Source organism: Geotrypetes seraphini, chromosome 10, assembly GCF_902459505.1.
Source record: "Geotrypetes seraphini chromosome 10, aGeoSer1.1, whole genome shotgun sequence".
NCBI classification, from domain to species: Eukaryota; Metazoa; Chordata; class Amphibia; order Gymnophiona; family Dermophiidae; genus Geotrypetes; species Geotrypetes seraphini.
In genome coordinates, this window is record NC_047093.1 from 130544128 (window position 1) to 130561300 (window position 17173).

Genomic DNA, 17173 nt, shown 5'->3' on the forward strand with positions numbered 1-17173 from the left:
TTTTGAGCAATTGCTCAGGTCCAAATCTTCTCGGCTTCTTTGCAGAGAGTCAGAGAACCCATCCCTCCATGAATCAGTCTATGGTCAGGATCTTCTGATGTGGAGGTGTTTGAAACAGAAGTCCTTTGAAAAGATTTGACAAATTCATCCACCACTGAAGAGATTGATGAAGTGATGTTGTGACTGTAATTTTTTGTGAAAAATGATCTAAAGCTTGAGACCATCGAGATGCCAGGGGCCACTGAGCTGTTTTGAGATGAAACCTCGTAAAGGGGGTAACGTGGATTGTAGATGTCATATGACACAATAGTCTCATCATTTGGCTGGCTGAGATGGACAGAAGCTGTTATATTTTGACGTCACAGTTGAATCGGGTTGTCCTGTCATTGCTGAGGTAGGAATGCCCTGAGTTGAATGGTATCGAGCAGGGCTCCAATGAACTGTAGAGTTTGAGAGGGTTTAAGTTGTGATTTTGGAAAGTTGACTTCGAACCCTATGTGCTGAAGGAACAGGATTGTTGACTGTGCTGCTGAGCGCACTCCCTGAGGAGAGGCATCTTTTATGACCCAGTCATCGAGATAGGGGAAAATTTGAAACCCTTGGTCTCTTAAAGCTGCTGCCACTACTACATGGCATTTGGTAAATACTCTTGGAGAAGTCAAGCCCTAAACATTGCAGACACCATTTATGAGGGTCTGCAACAGAAACAGACCGCTGATACCTGCCACACTTCTTAAAACCCGTCAACAATTTAGACATAGACGGAAAAATTACTTCAGTGAAATTGAACTCATTTGTCACTGAAATTTACGAGAGAAAAAAATAAAATTTAATTCTTCTTTCCCCTCGCTAAGAGAAAGAAAAAATACAGAAGAAAAATGGCATGAAAGCGGGAAGGCAAACTTAGACTGAAGAGTCCAGCCAAACAGTAGTTCTTCGCTCTGCGGAAAACGAAGAACTGAGGTACCACGAGCCTCAGCAGACGGGAAGGCAGTTGAGCAAGCATAGTGCGGGCAGTCGCAAAGTTTCTTAAAACTTAAAGTGACAGTTCACTTATCATACCGTCCGTACCGGGCTCCGTGGATGACGTCACCTATATGTGAGAATATGCTGCCTGCTTGTCCTAGGATAACACCTGGATTACTGTAATTCTCTTTTAGTAGGGGTTTTGTCCATGCAATGTTGGCTTCCCATCCGGTGAGCCACTATGGGACTCCTTTTCAAAAAATAAAAACATACAAAATGTGGCAAAAAGAGGCAGATGATGTTTTTCTTGCCAAACCTTCCAAGTCACTTTTTTAGAAATGCATTTTGTAGGATTTCTATAGTGTTTGTCTGCGGTGCATCTAAATCTCAAGGGGTAATGGTAGAGGCATGATTTAGGTGGGACTAGGGTGAACTTGTGATTTGGACATTTTTCTACAATAATCAAACATTTTAGAAAATGTCCAGGCCACAATTTGGACATCTGGGGCTAGACCTGTTTTAATAACAAATAAGTGCCAAAAGGTGCCCAAACTGAGCAGACGACCACTGAAGGAATGAAGGCATGACCCCTCACACCCCCCCCAAAGGTCACTGACACCCTCCCACCCTCCAAAGGTATGAATGAAATAATGCACACCTTCTTGTATGTTACCTTCCGATGTTATATAGTCAGTCCTAGTAGAGCAGCAAGCAGGCTCATGGAGTAGCCTAGTGGAAGGTGTAGTCAACCATAAGAGATGGGGACTCAGGCCATTATCCTACTTATGGTGGAATAAGTGAGCCTTCCAATATCCACCCAACTCCCACTATATCTACATATAGGTCACATCCGCAGACATAAGGGCTCTTGGTGTGTACATTTGGTTGGGTTTGGAGGACTTACCATACATTAGAAAGGGGTTATGGTGAGATGTGTACCTGATTCTTTTTATCTTAAGTTCACTGCAGGGCCTTCTAAGGTGTCTCACTGCTCTGCTGGGACGTCTATGTGGCCAGTCTACTAAAATTCCTAGCCCCTCCTACATCCCGATGGCTCGTTTTGTGCGTCTTTCTTTCGGATGTTTTTTTTTTTTTTTTTCAAAAATGGATTCCAAAAGAGAGATGCATTGAGGACAAGCACATCTGAGAAACGGCCATTTTCAAAACAAAAAGATATTTCTGTTTCTAAAATAGTCATGTTAGTTTTGGATGTCATATCAAAAATGTCCCTCTATATCTGGTTTTGTTATACCTTAAGCTCCTTCTTGTTCTCTTCTCTGCAAAGCTATTGGGAGTCCTCTGTCTCGCAAGTTTTCAACTTGACATCACATTCCATAACTTTCTGTGTGTTGCATCTGTCCTGTGGAACGCACTTTAGAACTATGATTAGGATTGTCATTGAAGACGTTTAAGACTGCCTTGATAACTTGGCTCAAGGATCATTTCTTAAACCGGTTCATCAGTTCAGGTGTTCTAATGGACGTACATGATATGTCCCTCCTGCTCCTCACCTGTTTAGATGGGCAGTTATTTATGTTCTTCTATGTTACTGCTGTCCTCTATTTTGATTTTTCCCTCCCCTTTCCTCCCGTCTGTGTATGGCCGTTTGGTGGAGGATGGGCAGGGGAGGGCTTCAATGGCTGGGAGGGTGTAGATGGGCTGGAGTAAGTCTTAACAGAGATTTCGGCAGTTGGAACCCAAGCACAGTACCGGGTAAAGCTTTGGATTCTCGCCCAGAAATAGCTAAGAAAAAGAAAAAAAAAAAAAATTTAAATTGAATCAGGTTGGGCAGACTGGATGGACCATTCGGGTCTTTATCTGCCGTCATCTACTATGTTACTATGTTAAATACATTTTCTAAAGATTGTACACCACCAAGAAGGACTGTGTGAATGAAAAAAAATGGGCAAAAACTGAACTTAATGATTAATAATGGAAAAACTTATCTTGATGTGACAAGCAAGGCCCTTGGTCCAACAAGACACCCCATTTCATTTGTCCTCCTCAGGAAAAGTGTAGAACAGTGGTCTCAAACTTGCGACCCAGGAGCAACATATGGCCTGCCAGGTACTATTTTGAGGCCCTCGCTATGTTTATCACAATCACAAAAGTAAAATAAAACAGTTTCTTGATCATATGTCTCTTTTGTAAATCCTTCTCCTGTCTCTTCCTATATTTTTAAGCTTTGTAAACCGTGTCGAGCTCCACTTCCGTGGAGATGATGCTGTATATAAACTTAAGGCTTAGTTTAGTTTAGCTATAAATTGCAATATTATTATTAAGACTTAACCAAAAGGAAAGCTTTATAAACTATAAAGAGTTTTACCTCATGCAAAATCGTCATTTCTTTAATAAGACATTAACTATTTTTTTCTGAGGCCCTCCAAGTACCTACAAATCCAAAATGTGGCCCTGAGTTTGAGACCACTGGTGTAGAAGGTAATCGTCCAACATACAATATTTGCATTGCCACATTTTCATCAGCCAAGTTAGTCCTCCTGGTATAGCAAATTTGCTACATATGGGACGAATGTCTAGTATTATAGTGGGTTATTAAGGGATGCTTCTGTGGATAAAGCATTTGTTTACAGAACTGGAGGTGCAGGATTGCTGTTGGCATTCTGACTCACTGTGGTTGGGACTGAACGGTAGAGATCCCATACATCATGCCCCCAAAATAATGGTTTAAATAATGCTATCAATTTTTATAATTTGCATAAATCTTTTTTTTTCACCTTATCCTTCTCTCAATATCTCCCAACCTTCCATCATGCATTTTCTAGTGCAAAGCATTAGTTACAAGAACGGACACTTTTTGATATCCTGATATGACCTAGGAAAAGCTCATTGAGAACATAAAACTTGACAAGGTCCTATCATTCATAACAGATTCTCTGGCGAATTTCAAAAAAATATATTTTACTACCCTAGAGCTGCAGAGTATCCAGTAAAAACTTTTCAACACACTCAGTCCTTTTGGGATTCTGCAAAGTCCCAACAAGTTTCTTTGATATTTTTATTTTTGGCAATGTAGCGTTTGTTAGATCGTCAGAAGGAAGCTGGATCCGATGGATGTGTGGTCTTCTTTCAATTTAGCCAACTATATAACATCAGAATTAGCTCTGAAGATGCTGCGTCTTGAGGCCAGAAAGCACTTTGGCATGTGCCGTACCAAAAAAATGTAATCTGGAACCAGAGATGCAGATTACTGGTTTTATGACATATTCTGAAGTGAGCATTTTTCAGCAATGTTGCTCCTGCTTTCATGGTCTCTGCACACAAACAGTCTTCTATATTTTCCCTTTCTGCAGTCCTGGGATATATACAGGTAAGATCTCATCTACACGGTTCTTGTGGATCTGGAAGGCTGGGGTTACCCAGCGAGCACAGGAGCACCGTACACCATACCAGTTAAAGGATCCCAACTTCCAGCTGCACTTGGGACACAGAAGCTAGGAAAAACCAACAATGGAATGATATTAGTGAACATAAAAAGTTATTTCTGCCGTAAAGTCCTTTCTTACAGCAGCCAATAAATTCTAGGAAGTAATATATACATTATTCATTTTAAGAATTACAAAAGAATTGTAGAACGGACTAGTTCTGGTCACTTAAATGTGACGAAGTCATAATCTATGATAAATAAATAATCTGCTGCTTTCAGGAATACATTTATGATTAAAATTTATATCCTAATACTATAAACTCCTCTACATTTGCCAAAAGGTGCTTAAAAAGATACAAAAAAGAAGGCAAAAAATGTCAGTAAGGACTCTATGAGTGTGTCTATCAGCTAATCACTGCTAACAAACCATACCACACAAATACCAAATGTCAATTAAGGAGTAGGGACGCTCTCAGTGTGAGGTTATTAGCGACGGGAGAACAAACTCCAGCGCTTCCACTTACAAAGACGGAGGTGAATCACCCTAGTGCGTCCCTAGTGTGCAAAATCAACTGTGCAGAATTAATAACAATAAATAAGTCACAAACAGTGAACTAGTGAGAGAGTGAATCAAACTGAAAACCCACTCATAGAGTCCTCCCCAGCCTAATCCCCAAGATGCAAAATGAAACCACAGCCAACTTAGCTTTTAAAGCGAGCCAAATGAAGTCAATGAGAATTGCAGGAGACCAGAATAGTCATTGGATCAACCGGTTTCGGGTGAAACTCTTCATCAGGATCTTAAGGCTGGAGCAGAACCGGCTGGGAGGGAAGCAGGAGAGCCCGCAGAGGCAACTGACCGGGCTTAAAAGCAGATCCAAAATGACGTCAGACACTTTCAACCAATCAAAAACAAAAAAGAAAAAACAAGGAGGAGTCACCAAAAGATCAAACAATGGTATTCCACTCCACACATTCATTGAGACCCCCCGGAATGACCGTGCCAAGCTTGAAAATCCAATGTTGTTCTCTCAGTTGGAGTTGTGTCATTCTGTCTCCTCTGTAGGTATCAGGAATTTGTTCCAGCACCATCCATGTTAAGTGTTGGAACTCATGGCCCAATTGTAAACAATGGGAAACCATAGGAGCCGACTCAACAGCCTGGTGAAGTCTACTCTTGTGTTCCGTCAACCTGGTTTTGATCATTCTGCATGTGCGACCTACGTAGGATAACCCACAGGGGCAGTTGATGACATACACAACCCACTGTGATTCACAAGTGGTGTGACTCCTTAACTGAAATTCCCTGTGGGTGTGAGGATCATGCCAGTAAGACGCAGTGATAGTATTTGCACACATGGAACAACGCCCACAAGGTAGATGAGAGCCAGGACTGCTCTTGGTGACACGAGTAGACAACAAATTTTTTAGATTCCTGGGGCGCGAGAATGCAATGAGGGGGGGTTCCTGAAAGATAGAGTGGAAACTCAAAACCTGCCAATGTTGTCTGATGAGAGCAGCCATTTGTTGAGCCCGAGGGGAATAAAAGCTAAGTTGGCTGTGGTTTCATTTTGCATCTTGGGGATTAGGCTGGGGAGGACTCTATGAGTGGGTTTTCAGTTTGATTCACTCTCTCACTAGTTCACTGTTTGTGACTTATTTATTGTTATTAATTCTGCACAGTTGATTTTGCACACTAGGGACGCCCGATGATGGTGTGCAGGCGGGGTGATTCACCTCCGTCTTTGTAAGTGGAAGCGCTGGAGTTTGTTCTCCCGTCGCTAATAACATCACACTGAGAGCGTCCCTACTCCTTAATTGACATTTGGTATTTGTGTGGTATGGTTTGTTAGCAGTGATTAGCTGATAGACACACTCATAGAGTCCTTACTGACATTTTTTGCCTTCTTTTTTGTATCTTTTTAAAATTTATATCCAGCATTATCTGCAACATCTAAGCAGGTTACAATTTAACATACACAAAGTAAGATTCATAGATAAAAAAACATTACTTTATGATGTCATAGACCACTTACAGTCAAACATGAAACAACTCGCTCGTCTTTAAAATAAACTACCTTATAACAATTGACAATTTATTGCAAAAGGACATAGTAAAGCAGTTAGTATTGCTGGGTTTAAAAAAAATGTGTGGACAAGTTTCTGGAGGAAGAGTCTATAACAGATTTGAGAAAATCCACTACTTCTCTCTGGTGGGTACGTAGCATGAAATCTAGCTATTTTTTGGTACTAATGAACTGGATTGTCTACTGCTGAGAATATGATACTGGACTTGATAGACTGTAGTTCTTATGTTCTTATATTCACAATGGTTGTCCATTAGATGTAAGGCCATACTCTCAACTCTCTCTCAATGGGACAGTGAAGACAAAGTATATACACATTATCCACCCTCACAGACTTCAATAGCATCAACTTCTATAAAGATCTGAAAGAGAGAGTTGCGCGGGGACAGAAATCCCACCCATCCCCGCAAGGAATTACCTCCATCCCCGCTCGTCCCCATAAAAAGCAGCAATTACTTCTGACAGGATCATCAATTCCACAGTTTCTTTTGCTGTTTTCCTTGTGGAATCTCTTTGGTGGAACCCTTTTTTTGTTTTCTGTTCAGGTAATTAACTTATAAACCCCCTCTTTTACTAAGGCTGACGTGTCCATTATATTATATGGACGAACCCTTCTTCCAAAGCCTTCCATCCCCTTGGGAGTCCCTTTGGCTAGAGGGGGATCCCCGTGGGCCAGAGGGGGGTCCCCGTGGGTTATGGGGGGATTCCCGCGGGATTCCCACGATCCCCGTTCCCGTGCAGACCTCTAATCTGAAAGATCCAAAAGATTTTATTCATTCGTGCCCATACTTTCACGGTGAGATACGGTGCCTTGTAAAAGTCTTCACGTCCTTGTACATATTTCACATCCTTTTAAAATATACCATTCAAAATTCATTAAAATAGTTTTATTGATCCATGCAACATACTTTACACTTTTGACATGACAAACAATTACTTTTTTCAATATTCTTGTCCGGAATATAATTTTGACCCAAATGGATTATTGTAATTCAGTTTATATTGGGGTTTTGGTGAAAATGATTAGGAAAATCCAATTGATTCAGAACACAGCTGTCTGATTACCTAACCCTGACCATATCATCCCAATGTTTATAAAATTGGACTGGTTTCTGGTAGATGCACATCTAATTTTGATGTCAAGTTTTGTTTTTCAGATTCTCAATGGGGAGGTTCCTTTACAGCAGTGGTCTCAAACTCATGGCCCGGGGGCCACATGCGGCCCATCAGGTACTATTTTGCAGCCCGTGGTCTGTACCAGTGCTGCCTGCTCTTTGCAGCGTCTTCCGGCTTCCCCCCTGGCCTCCCGCTCTTACCCTCAGATAATTACCGCAGCAAGCAGAGAGGATTGCAGGTGTTGTAGCGATCCTTGCAGGCTACCGTCACCCTCAGCAGCACGTTCCCTCTGCTGCGATCCTGCCCCTGATGTCAGAAGAGGGACGGGACCGTGGCAGAGGGAACATGCTGTGGAGGCCGATGGCAGCCTGCAAGGAACGCTACAGCACTGGTGATCCTCTCTGCATGCTGCGGTAATTAGCTGAAACTAAGACCAGAAGGCCAGGGGGATGCTGGAGGACACTGCAAAGAAGGGGGGGGGGGAAGATTTATAAACTATAAAGAGTTTTATCTCATTCAAAATTGTCATTTCTTTAATAATACATTAACTATTTTTTCTGCGGCCCTCCAAGTACCTACAAATCCAAAATGTGGTCCTGCAAAGGGTTTGAGCCCACTGCTTTACAGCTAATGAATTTATTTCATATTTTGACAAGCAAAGCTTGTTTTAAAAAAAACACCTTGCACTAGGTTTTCCACCAAGAAGGCAGTGCTGGCAAATCTCTCTCATGCATATTCATTGTGGATATCCAGAAAACCTGGCCTGCCAGTAGATCTCGAGGACCGGACTTGGGTAGCCCTGCTTTAAAGGAACATTGAATAGCTCTTTTACTTACTTAGCAATAACGATTTTACTTAGGATTTTAAAGTGTTCGAGGCTTGTGCAGATGAGGACAGAGCTTGCAAGGATAGGACAGGGACATAACTCGTGGGGACTCCTGTGGGGAGGGGGACAAATCCCCGTGTCATTCTCTACTCAGTATTTCAAATGTCAAATTTTTCGCCATTTGGCTTAAGTTGTTGTACCAATATTCAACAAAACAAGACTACATGGAGAGTTGATGGTCAAGATGTAGGCACATCAAGGACACAGACCATGCGGTTTCTGCTCTGTTTGCCACCCCCACCTGGAATACTGCATCCAACACTGGTCACCGTACAAGAAAAGGACATAGTACTACTCAAAAGGGTCCAGAGAAGAGTGACAAAAATGGTTAAGGGACTGGAGGAGTTGCCGTACAGTGAGAGGCTAGAGAAACTGGGCCTCTTCTCCCTTGAAAAGAGGAGACTGAGAGGGGACATGACCGAAACATTCAAGATATTGAAGGGAATTGACTAAGTAGAGAAAGAGAGATTGTTCACCCTCTCCAAGGTGGAGAGAACGAGAGGGTACTCGCTAAAGTTAAGAGGGGGTAGATTCCGTACAAATGTAAGGAAGTTCTTCACCCAGAGAGTGGTAGAAATCTGGAACGCACCCCCCTCCAGGGATTCAAGACAAGGTTAGACAAGTTCCTGCTGAACCACAACGTACGCAGGTAAGGCTAGACTCAAATAGGGCACTGGTCTTTGACCTAAGGGCCGCCGCATGAGCAGACTGCTGGGCACGATAGGCCACTGGTCTGACCCAGCAGCGGCAAATCTTATGTTCTTATAAAACTTTTCAAACATCCGCGAACATGAAAGGAATACAAGCTCAACTTTAATAGTGATTGCAGTTCAGAGAATGTTCTATATCTCATTAAATGTCCTTGTAACCTTCTATACATTGGTAAAACTAAAAGAAAAATTAAAAGCAGAATCATCGAACATAGAAGCTGTATCCTAAGAGAAGTAACATCGGCACCACTTGTGAGTCATTGGATGGAACTGGACAACAAACTGGTTATCAAGTAAATTTAATTGACCAGACCTCAAACACCCAAGGCACTACTTGTAAGATTTTTCAAGCCCTTACTGGGGTGGTGTATTCATCACTGGTCTTGGTAAAGTGACGTGTGCAAAATTAAATTATTTTTAATGCGTTTTTAACAGGATCAATATAAATATAAAGTGCTTATCTATATATATAAAATCGGAGGTATGTATGTGTGTGTGTGTGTATGTGTGGAGGTATGTATGTATGTGCCGCGATCACGCAAAATCGGCTTGACCGATTTGAACAAAACTTGGTATGCAGATCCCTCACTACCTGGGATGATATGTTCTGGGGGTCTCGCAGCCCACCTGCACACGTGAGCGGAGCTACAAACAGAACATCAGATTTCACCCATTCATGTCAATGGAAAAAATGTAAAAAGCTGCCATTCTCACAGTAATTCACAAACGGCTTGACCGATTTGAACGAAACTTGGTATGCAGATCCCTCACTACCTGGGGTGATATGTTCTGGGGGTCTCCCGGCCCCCCTGCACACGTGGGCGGAGCTACAAACAGAAAATCAGATTTCACCCATTCATGTCAATGGAAAAAAATGTAAAAAGCTGCCATTCTCACTGTAATTCAAAAACGGCTTGACCGATTTGAACGAAACTTGGTATGCAGATCCCTCACTACCTGGGGTGATATGTTCTGGGGGTCTCGCGGCCCACCTGCACACGTGGGCGGAGCTACAAACAGAAAATCAGATTTCACCCATTCATGTCAATGGAAAAAATGTAAAAAGCTGCCTTTCTCACTGTAATTCAAAAACGGCTTTCACATTATAATTTGAATATTGTACTTTTTATAAAGCTGTAAAAAAATAATTTCATTCACCACTATAAAGTATCTTTATTTGAATCCATTTACAGTGTTATTGCTATAATTAAATACCCGTGCAATGCCAGGGCTTCAGCTAGTGGTGCTATGCTAGTGGTGCTATAAAAGGAAGGCACTTATCTTTAATGCCTGACCGTTTCACACTTTGTTTCATCAGGGGGCTATGCCTCCTTATTCATCCAGGTTGCTTGTGACCTCAGAGTTTTCCACCGCATGACGTCGCCTCGGCTTTAGTCGGTTAACACAACTCAGTCCCGGTCTCACACTCCCCATTCGTTTAGCATCCCGTTTTACCGCTAATCACAATTCTATTTTTGTTTGGCAGAGTGGTTATTTTATTTGAAAATTTTTGATTGCATTCAAGGAAAAGTACAACCACCAACCAAGACAATAAATCCATACCCAACCCATCCTCAAATCCCCCTCCCCCCAATACCAGACCACTGTGACCCTCGGACCCCCTTCCCACCCACCCATCTCACAGTTACAGTAGGCGACCCAAGTAAACATTCCAGGAAACACATAGCATCAAAATCACAGATTATTCAAAATCTGACCGGCCTTTCGGATTCAGGACATTCAAATAAGGAGTCCACGCTTGAAGGAAAGCTTTACATCGCTTCCGGGAGCCTGCTACCGCTCTCGCCTCCCAACGCATCAGGGTATGCAGTTTATTCCTCCAGTAGCACACAGAAGGAGGCTGCACCGAAATGGTTCCTGATACATTTTTTCCCTACAATGTAATACTTGCTCAGAAATATTCATTCCCAAGCAGGATACATATTTAACAAGGTAATATGACAGAATAGCAAGCCAGGTGTCGAGAGAGAGACGGTGGCAATCAGAGTACCCAAAAAGAGAGCCACCCACAGACCATGTACATAGGAGTTCACCTCTACACGACATTTTATAAAAAGCTGTGTATCTAGACACCCCATATGATAAACCTGGTTCTGGAGGACATAAGCTCTCAACATAGTACGGCAATGTCATTCTCGCAGTTCTGCAATTCCCACCATCCCTGGTATACCCTTAAGTGCCCTCATCAGCACCGGTAAGGTTACTTTCCAGATAAGATCCCTTTGCCAGTGTTGTATTATCCCAGAGAAGTTCCCTGGTGGTTGTACTTGAAGCAAGCCCTTATGAAAATAGGAAACAGATATTCTGATCTCCGCGGATGCCTCTAAGAATTCCTTAAAATGAACCCCAAATTCCCTGGAAAGATAACCCACCGAGAGGAACTCACATAGTACCTAATTTGTTGATAAGCATAGTGTGCCCCAAAGCCGGAATCCCCTTAGTAAGTAAATCCTCATAAGAGAGTAAAGTACCCTCCTCTTGCAAAATATGACATAATTGAAAATTTGTTTTGAATCTGTCCCCTTTCAGCTTTTCCGAATGCCCTCTTGTTCTTTTATTATTTGAAAGTTTAAGAATCTGTCCCTCTCTACGAAGGGCATAGAGAGAGTAGAATGTCAATACGAATGTTAGGAAGTTCTTCTTTACCCAACGTGTGGTGGACACCTGGAATGCGCTTCCAGAGGACGTAATAGGGCAGAGGGTACTGGGGTACTGGGGTTCAAGAAAGGATTGGACAATTTCCTGCTGGAAAAGGGGATAGAGGGGTATAGATAGAAGATTACTGTGCAGGTCCTGGACCTGTTGGGCCGCCGCGTGAGCGGGCTGCTGGGCGCGATGGACCTCAGGTCTGACCCAGCGGAGGCATTGCTTATGTTCTTATGTTCTTTACCCTTACTCTGCCACCGGCAGAGTATATATGATTGTATATATGATTATCTCCCAATCATGACAGAGATACCAAACTCTCACCTGGCCATCTAAAACCCCCAGCAATGTTGGTTCCATCCACCGCACGGGCTCAATGAAATAAGAGGTGCACTTAACTGGGCCCTCTGCTCCAAGCATTTCTCCTGAAGACAAGCGTTTGTGAGTGAAGGCCAGCGGTCCACTTCCGTAGGTGTGGTTCAGAATGCTGGAACTACGAAATAATGCTCGCCTGCCGCAAGAGATGGCAAAAATCGTCTTTAAAACGGGACCTTGACAACAGTCGATGGGACTTTTATTTTCTTACAGCAAGCAGTTTTCAAAGCTAAGCAAGTAGCTGCAAAGTACAGTGGTGCCTCACACAACGAACTTAATTCGTTCCAGGAGCAAGTTTGTTATGCGAAAAGTTCGTTATGTGAAACGCGTTTTCCCATAACAATACATGTTAAAAAAAATAATTCGTTCTGTAGCATAAAATATGCTAAGATGACATAAAAAAAGATAAATTTACCTTGTTAGAGCTGTTAGCATGATATAGAGGGGATATATGTGAAGGGGAGGGGAGACAGGGGTTTTGTTGATCCTTGCTGTGTATTATAATCACCCCCCACATACTCCCCAGTACCTTTTTTAATTCCTCCCATCTTTCCCAGCCAGTGGCGTACAGGCCAGAAGCGCAGAGATCAGGAGCAATTCCTCTGCACGCCTGTGTGGGCCCATGCCGATCTCCGAATGGCTGCAGTTAGTTCTTGTGAGTCCCGCGAGAGCTGGCTGCAGCCATTCAGAGATCAGCGCAGGCCCAGGCGGCGGGGGGGGAGGTTTAAACATATGCGGTGGCGACGGGGGGAGGTTTAAACATATGCGGTGGCGGCGGGGGGAGGTTTAAATATATGCGGTGGCGGCGGGGGGAGGTTTAAACATATGCGGTGGCGGCGGGGGGAGGTTTAAAAATATGTAGCGCCAGTTAAGCGATGCAGCTCGGGCGACTTCGTTGTGTGAAACGAAGTCCGTTGTACGGATCAAGACAAGAAGTTCGTTGTGCGCAGCGTTCGCTGTGCGAGGCGGCCGTTATGCGAGGCACCACTGTATTCTCAAAGCAAAAGCATGCCTCTGGAAAATCTGCACTACATTTTTACAGATACATTTTTTTTTTTTCTGCAAACAAATGCACCAAATACTGAAAATGCAATATGACATGCATTGTTGCTTCCCTAACATAATTGCACTTCTATGTCCCTCCTAATTTTTCTCCCTGGGTAAACGTGCATGCATCATTCACACTCTACATCAGGGGTGTCAAAGTCCCTCCTCCAGGGCCGCAATCCAGTCGGGTTTTCAGGATTTCCTCCATGAATACGCATGAGATCTATTAGCATACAATGAAAGCAGTGCATGCAAATAGACCTCATGCGTATTCATGGGGAAATCCTGAAAACCCGACTGGAGTGCGGCCCTCGAAGAGGGACTTTGACACCCCTGCTCTACAAAAACTTTTGCCTACGCAAGGGTGGCAAATGTTTAAATAGGCCATTTATACCTTTAAATAGCAATTTTCCCTGGTAAATGACTTCTGAAAACTGTTCTTATTGCGCTGACCTCATAAAAGGGTAGATATATAAAGCATTTTTCCACCCCTATAGTATCTCCTAGCCAATTCTTCAAACCATATCCCCAAAATATACTCAGAAACCTAAACAAGCAACCTCCATCTGTTACCAGAATATTTCTTCCCTCAACGTTATGTAATAATCTTCTATAACCTGAATGTATTGTTATTCTTACCTGATATGTAAACTTGATATCTTTTTTACTATTGTATAAATATATTAGCTCATTATTTATCTGTTATGTAAATTCTCCCTTTTTTTTTTTTTAATTGTATTTATTGTATAAATTGTTAGTTTTATAATATCTTATATGTTATTTTCTATTTTTGTATTATGTTCAATTATATGTTACTTTTATATATTGTAATTCGCTTAGAAACAATTTTAATTAAGCGATTAATCAAATATAAATAAAACTTGAAACTTGATATGTAAACTTCCTGGAAATGTCCAGATTTCTTCTAATTTTGTAATCCGCTTAGAACTGCAAGGCACAGGCGGAATAGAAATCACTAATGTAATGTAATGTAAAGCTGCTCTCTTTGCTATATTACCTCAGACTGTATGAACAATATGATAACTTTATTTAGCATATATAATTCTTCGTAGCATGTTTAATTCTATACAGAATTCTATGTAGTAATATGCTATTTCTAACCTGCCCAGAACTCTAATGAGGATTCAGTGAGATTTAAGATAGCACATTATATGCAGAAAAGCTGCATGACCACATACTCTATGCACAATGTATCACACATGGAAATTGTGAGCTTATTGTCACATCATAGGCATTTCTGGATGTGTAATCTAGGCAGAGTTGTATATGAATATTTTGTAAAATATGACTGTACAGACACAAATAAGCACCTGCTTCAAAGGTGTAATTTTAATAAAGACATATGTGTGATGCATGGGGAGGGGTCTAAGGCCCTGATGTCTTAGCCCCTCCCAATGCATCACACAGGATTCAGAGGGAGGAGCCCGAGGACCTGATTGGCTCAGATGCTTTTGGTTCCTCCATCTGTATCCCATGTGATGCATGGGGGAGGGGCCTAAGGCTCTGATTGATTTAGGCGCCTAAGGCCCCTCCCCTTGGGAATATTCTTTGTATATCTATGAAACAGTTTCAGTTGAAAGAACAAATACTGAAATATTCACAAATTAAAATTTTGATTACATGCGTCGTCCTACTTGGGAGGGGCCTGTATCCCATGTGATGCATGGGGAGGGATCTAAGGCATCTAATGCACCGAGATGGGAAGACCCACCATTTTGGATCAGCGGGCCATGAAGGTAGAGGGACCGTTCTTCCCTCCTGCTTCCATTTTCGAAAAAAGGTACCGAGGGGGAGGGCTTGGGGACCATCCAGTGGCAGGAGGGAGCAGGCATCCCTCCTGCCTTTTCTTGGGGGGGAAAGAGATGGTTCAGGGGGCACCTGGTGTGGGAGTGGGCATCCCTCCTGCTGTTTCGCTGCTGCGGGGAGCGGTGGTCGGCATGGCAGGGGGAATGTCGGTTCCTGGTGCGGAGAGCACCGTCATTGGCGGAGATGGGGTGCTTTTTTTACTTTTTAATGGGGCAGATATTGCACAGCTTCTGTGCTCATTAAAAAAAAAATGGGCTAAATTATGGTTAGACAGGTAAGCGAATGGTCTTGACCAGTTGCTTTTTTTGGATCACTAAAAGTGATCACTTTTTTTGTGCATCGGGAAGCCATGTTAGAGCATCAATCGCTCTACTAGTTTACATTGCATTTCAATATTAATGAGCTTATTTGCATGGTTGGATCGGAGAATGAGTGATCATGCAGAAAAATCACGCGGTGAGCCATTTTCTGCATTGGGTCGACAAATATGATCGTTACTAAAGCTGTCAAAACAGGTTTAGCAATGATTGCTGGCTTTAATGCATCTGGGCCTCTGTCTCTTGGTCCTGGAATAAATCTAACAAGGCGGTTATGTGGGTTATGTGAGTAAGAGCCTGGTAATCAGAGGAAAATAAACGAAAAAAACCATCAGTCGTCAAGTAATGCCACTTTTTTCCCATTGTAGCTCTTTGTGATCCTAAGCAATGAAGGACTAACCCCCCTCTTCTACGAAACCGCGCTAGCGGTTTTTAGCGCATTGAGCCGCGCTACTCCCGACGCTCATAAAGTTCCTATGAGCATCGGGAGCAGCAGCGCGGGACATTCAGCGCGGCTTCCCGCACTAGAAACTGCTAGTGTGGTTTCGTAGAAGGGGGGTAAGTGATTTGCTTAGAGTAACAAGGAGCTGAAGTAGGCGGTGGGGTGTGTGTGGATACCTTTCATCGCACAATAAAAATTTTAATTGAAATGCAGCACTAAGTTTTAGATGAGAATTATTGTTTGCAGCACAGGAAAGACTTTAGGGCAGTGGTTTTCAATGCAAGGCCCGGAAGTCAGTGGCGACCCACGGAGCGATTTCAGGGTTTGGTTTGGTTTTTGGCTACTCTCTGCCTCTTTATCCAAGGTTGTGACACAAAAGGGGAAATGCATGAGGCAAGGAGCCATATGCATAAAGGTCAAGCCATTTCTCAACAGTAAAAGAGATTGCACTTGGAAACACACACCTACCTCTGTGAGGATACCCCAAACGGAGAGTTTGAAAAGGGACTAGAAGGGATGGATGTCATTGATGCATGCTAGTCAGCAGTATCACAGCTCTGCATGGCAAGATATTTAGTGACTGTCCTTCAACTTGTTTGGATCCATAGTGGCCCCAACTTAAAAATTAATGAAGACTACAGCTCTAGGGTAACAGTATAAGGGGAAATGGTGATGAGAATGGCTGAGTCTACTCTCAAATCTGGAAGCAAGCTCTTTGTTTGGATAGGCCGGGATGCTGTATTGCACCGACAGAAAAAATGATCAAATAGATGAGACAAACTTGTTTTGTTTTTTTTTGTTGCATAGAAGTTTTTGGACCCCTGTTCGTTTACAGAAATTAGATAGTTCAAAATCTAATAGATGCTGGCACTGTCATCTGGCTATAGGAACACTGGATCAAATATTATTCTATTGCCCTTTGATACTTAACTTCTGGAGATCTATTTGGGGGTCATATTAATCTGATTGTGGAGACTGGTTCCGTTATCATATGAAGTGGTGTTATGTGGGACGCTGTTATTTCCTAAATCTCCAGTAGACAGGCATAAAAACAGGTTATTGGGCATAATGACTGGGGTAGCCATCCAAATGATTACAAAAATTGGAAAACTTATTACCGACTGAATGTCACCTTCTGGTGGAATTCGTTATGTTTAGGTTACCAATATGAGAAGACATTTTCTGATCAATAAGTGGTTCAATCTGAAATGGGGCCATTGACTAATTTCATTGATTCTACTTGAATAGTTCATTATTCACTTATTTCTGGTTATCAGTTGCACATCCAGGGGGGGGGGGTTGTATATTGGGATTGGATTTTTTGAATTATATATATATGGACAAAATA

At 42.5% G+C, this 17173-nt stretch overlaps 1 protein-coding gene across 2 annotated transcripts in view; it reads right to left on the reverse strand.

Moving 5' to 3' along the window:
* Positions 1-3864: 3864 nt before the first annotated feature.
* DUSP12 (dual specificity phosphatase 12) overlaps positions 3865-17173 on the reverse strand; it is a 28717-nt gene continuing 15408 nt past the window's right edge. For both annotated transcript variants that reach the window (XM_033962046.1, XM_033962047.1), the window contains exons 6-7: positions 12142-12328; positions 3865-4418 (exon numbers count right to left, since the gene is read on the reverse strand). In XM_033962046.1, coding sequence (XP_033817937.1) covers positions 4257-4418; positions 12142-12328 — 349 coding nt within the window. In that variant the 3' untranslated portion in view covers positions 3865-4256. The remainder of the gene's footprint in view (positions 4419-12141; positions 12329-17173) is intronic.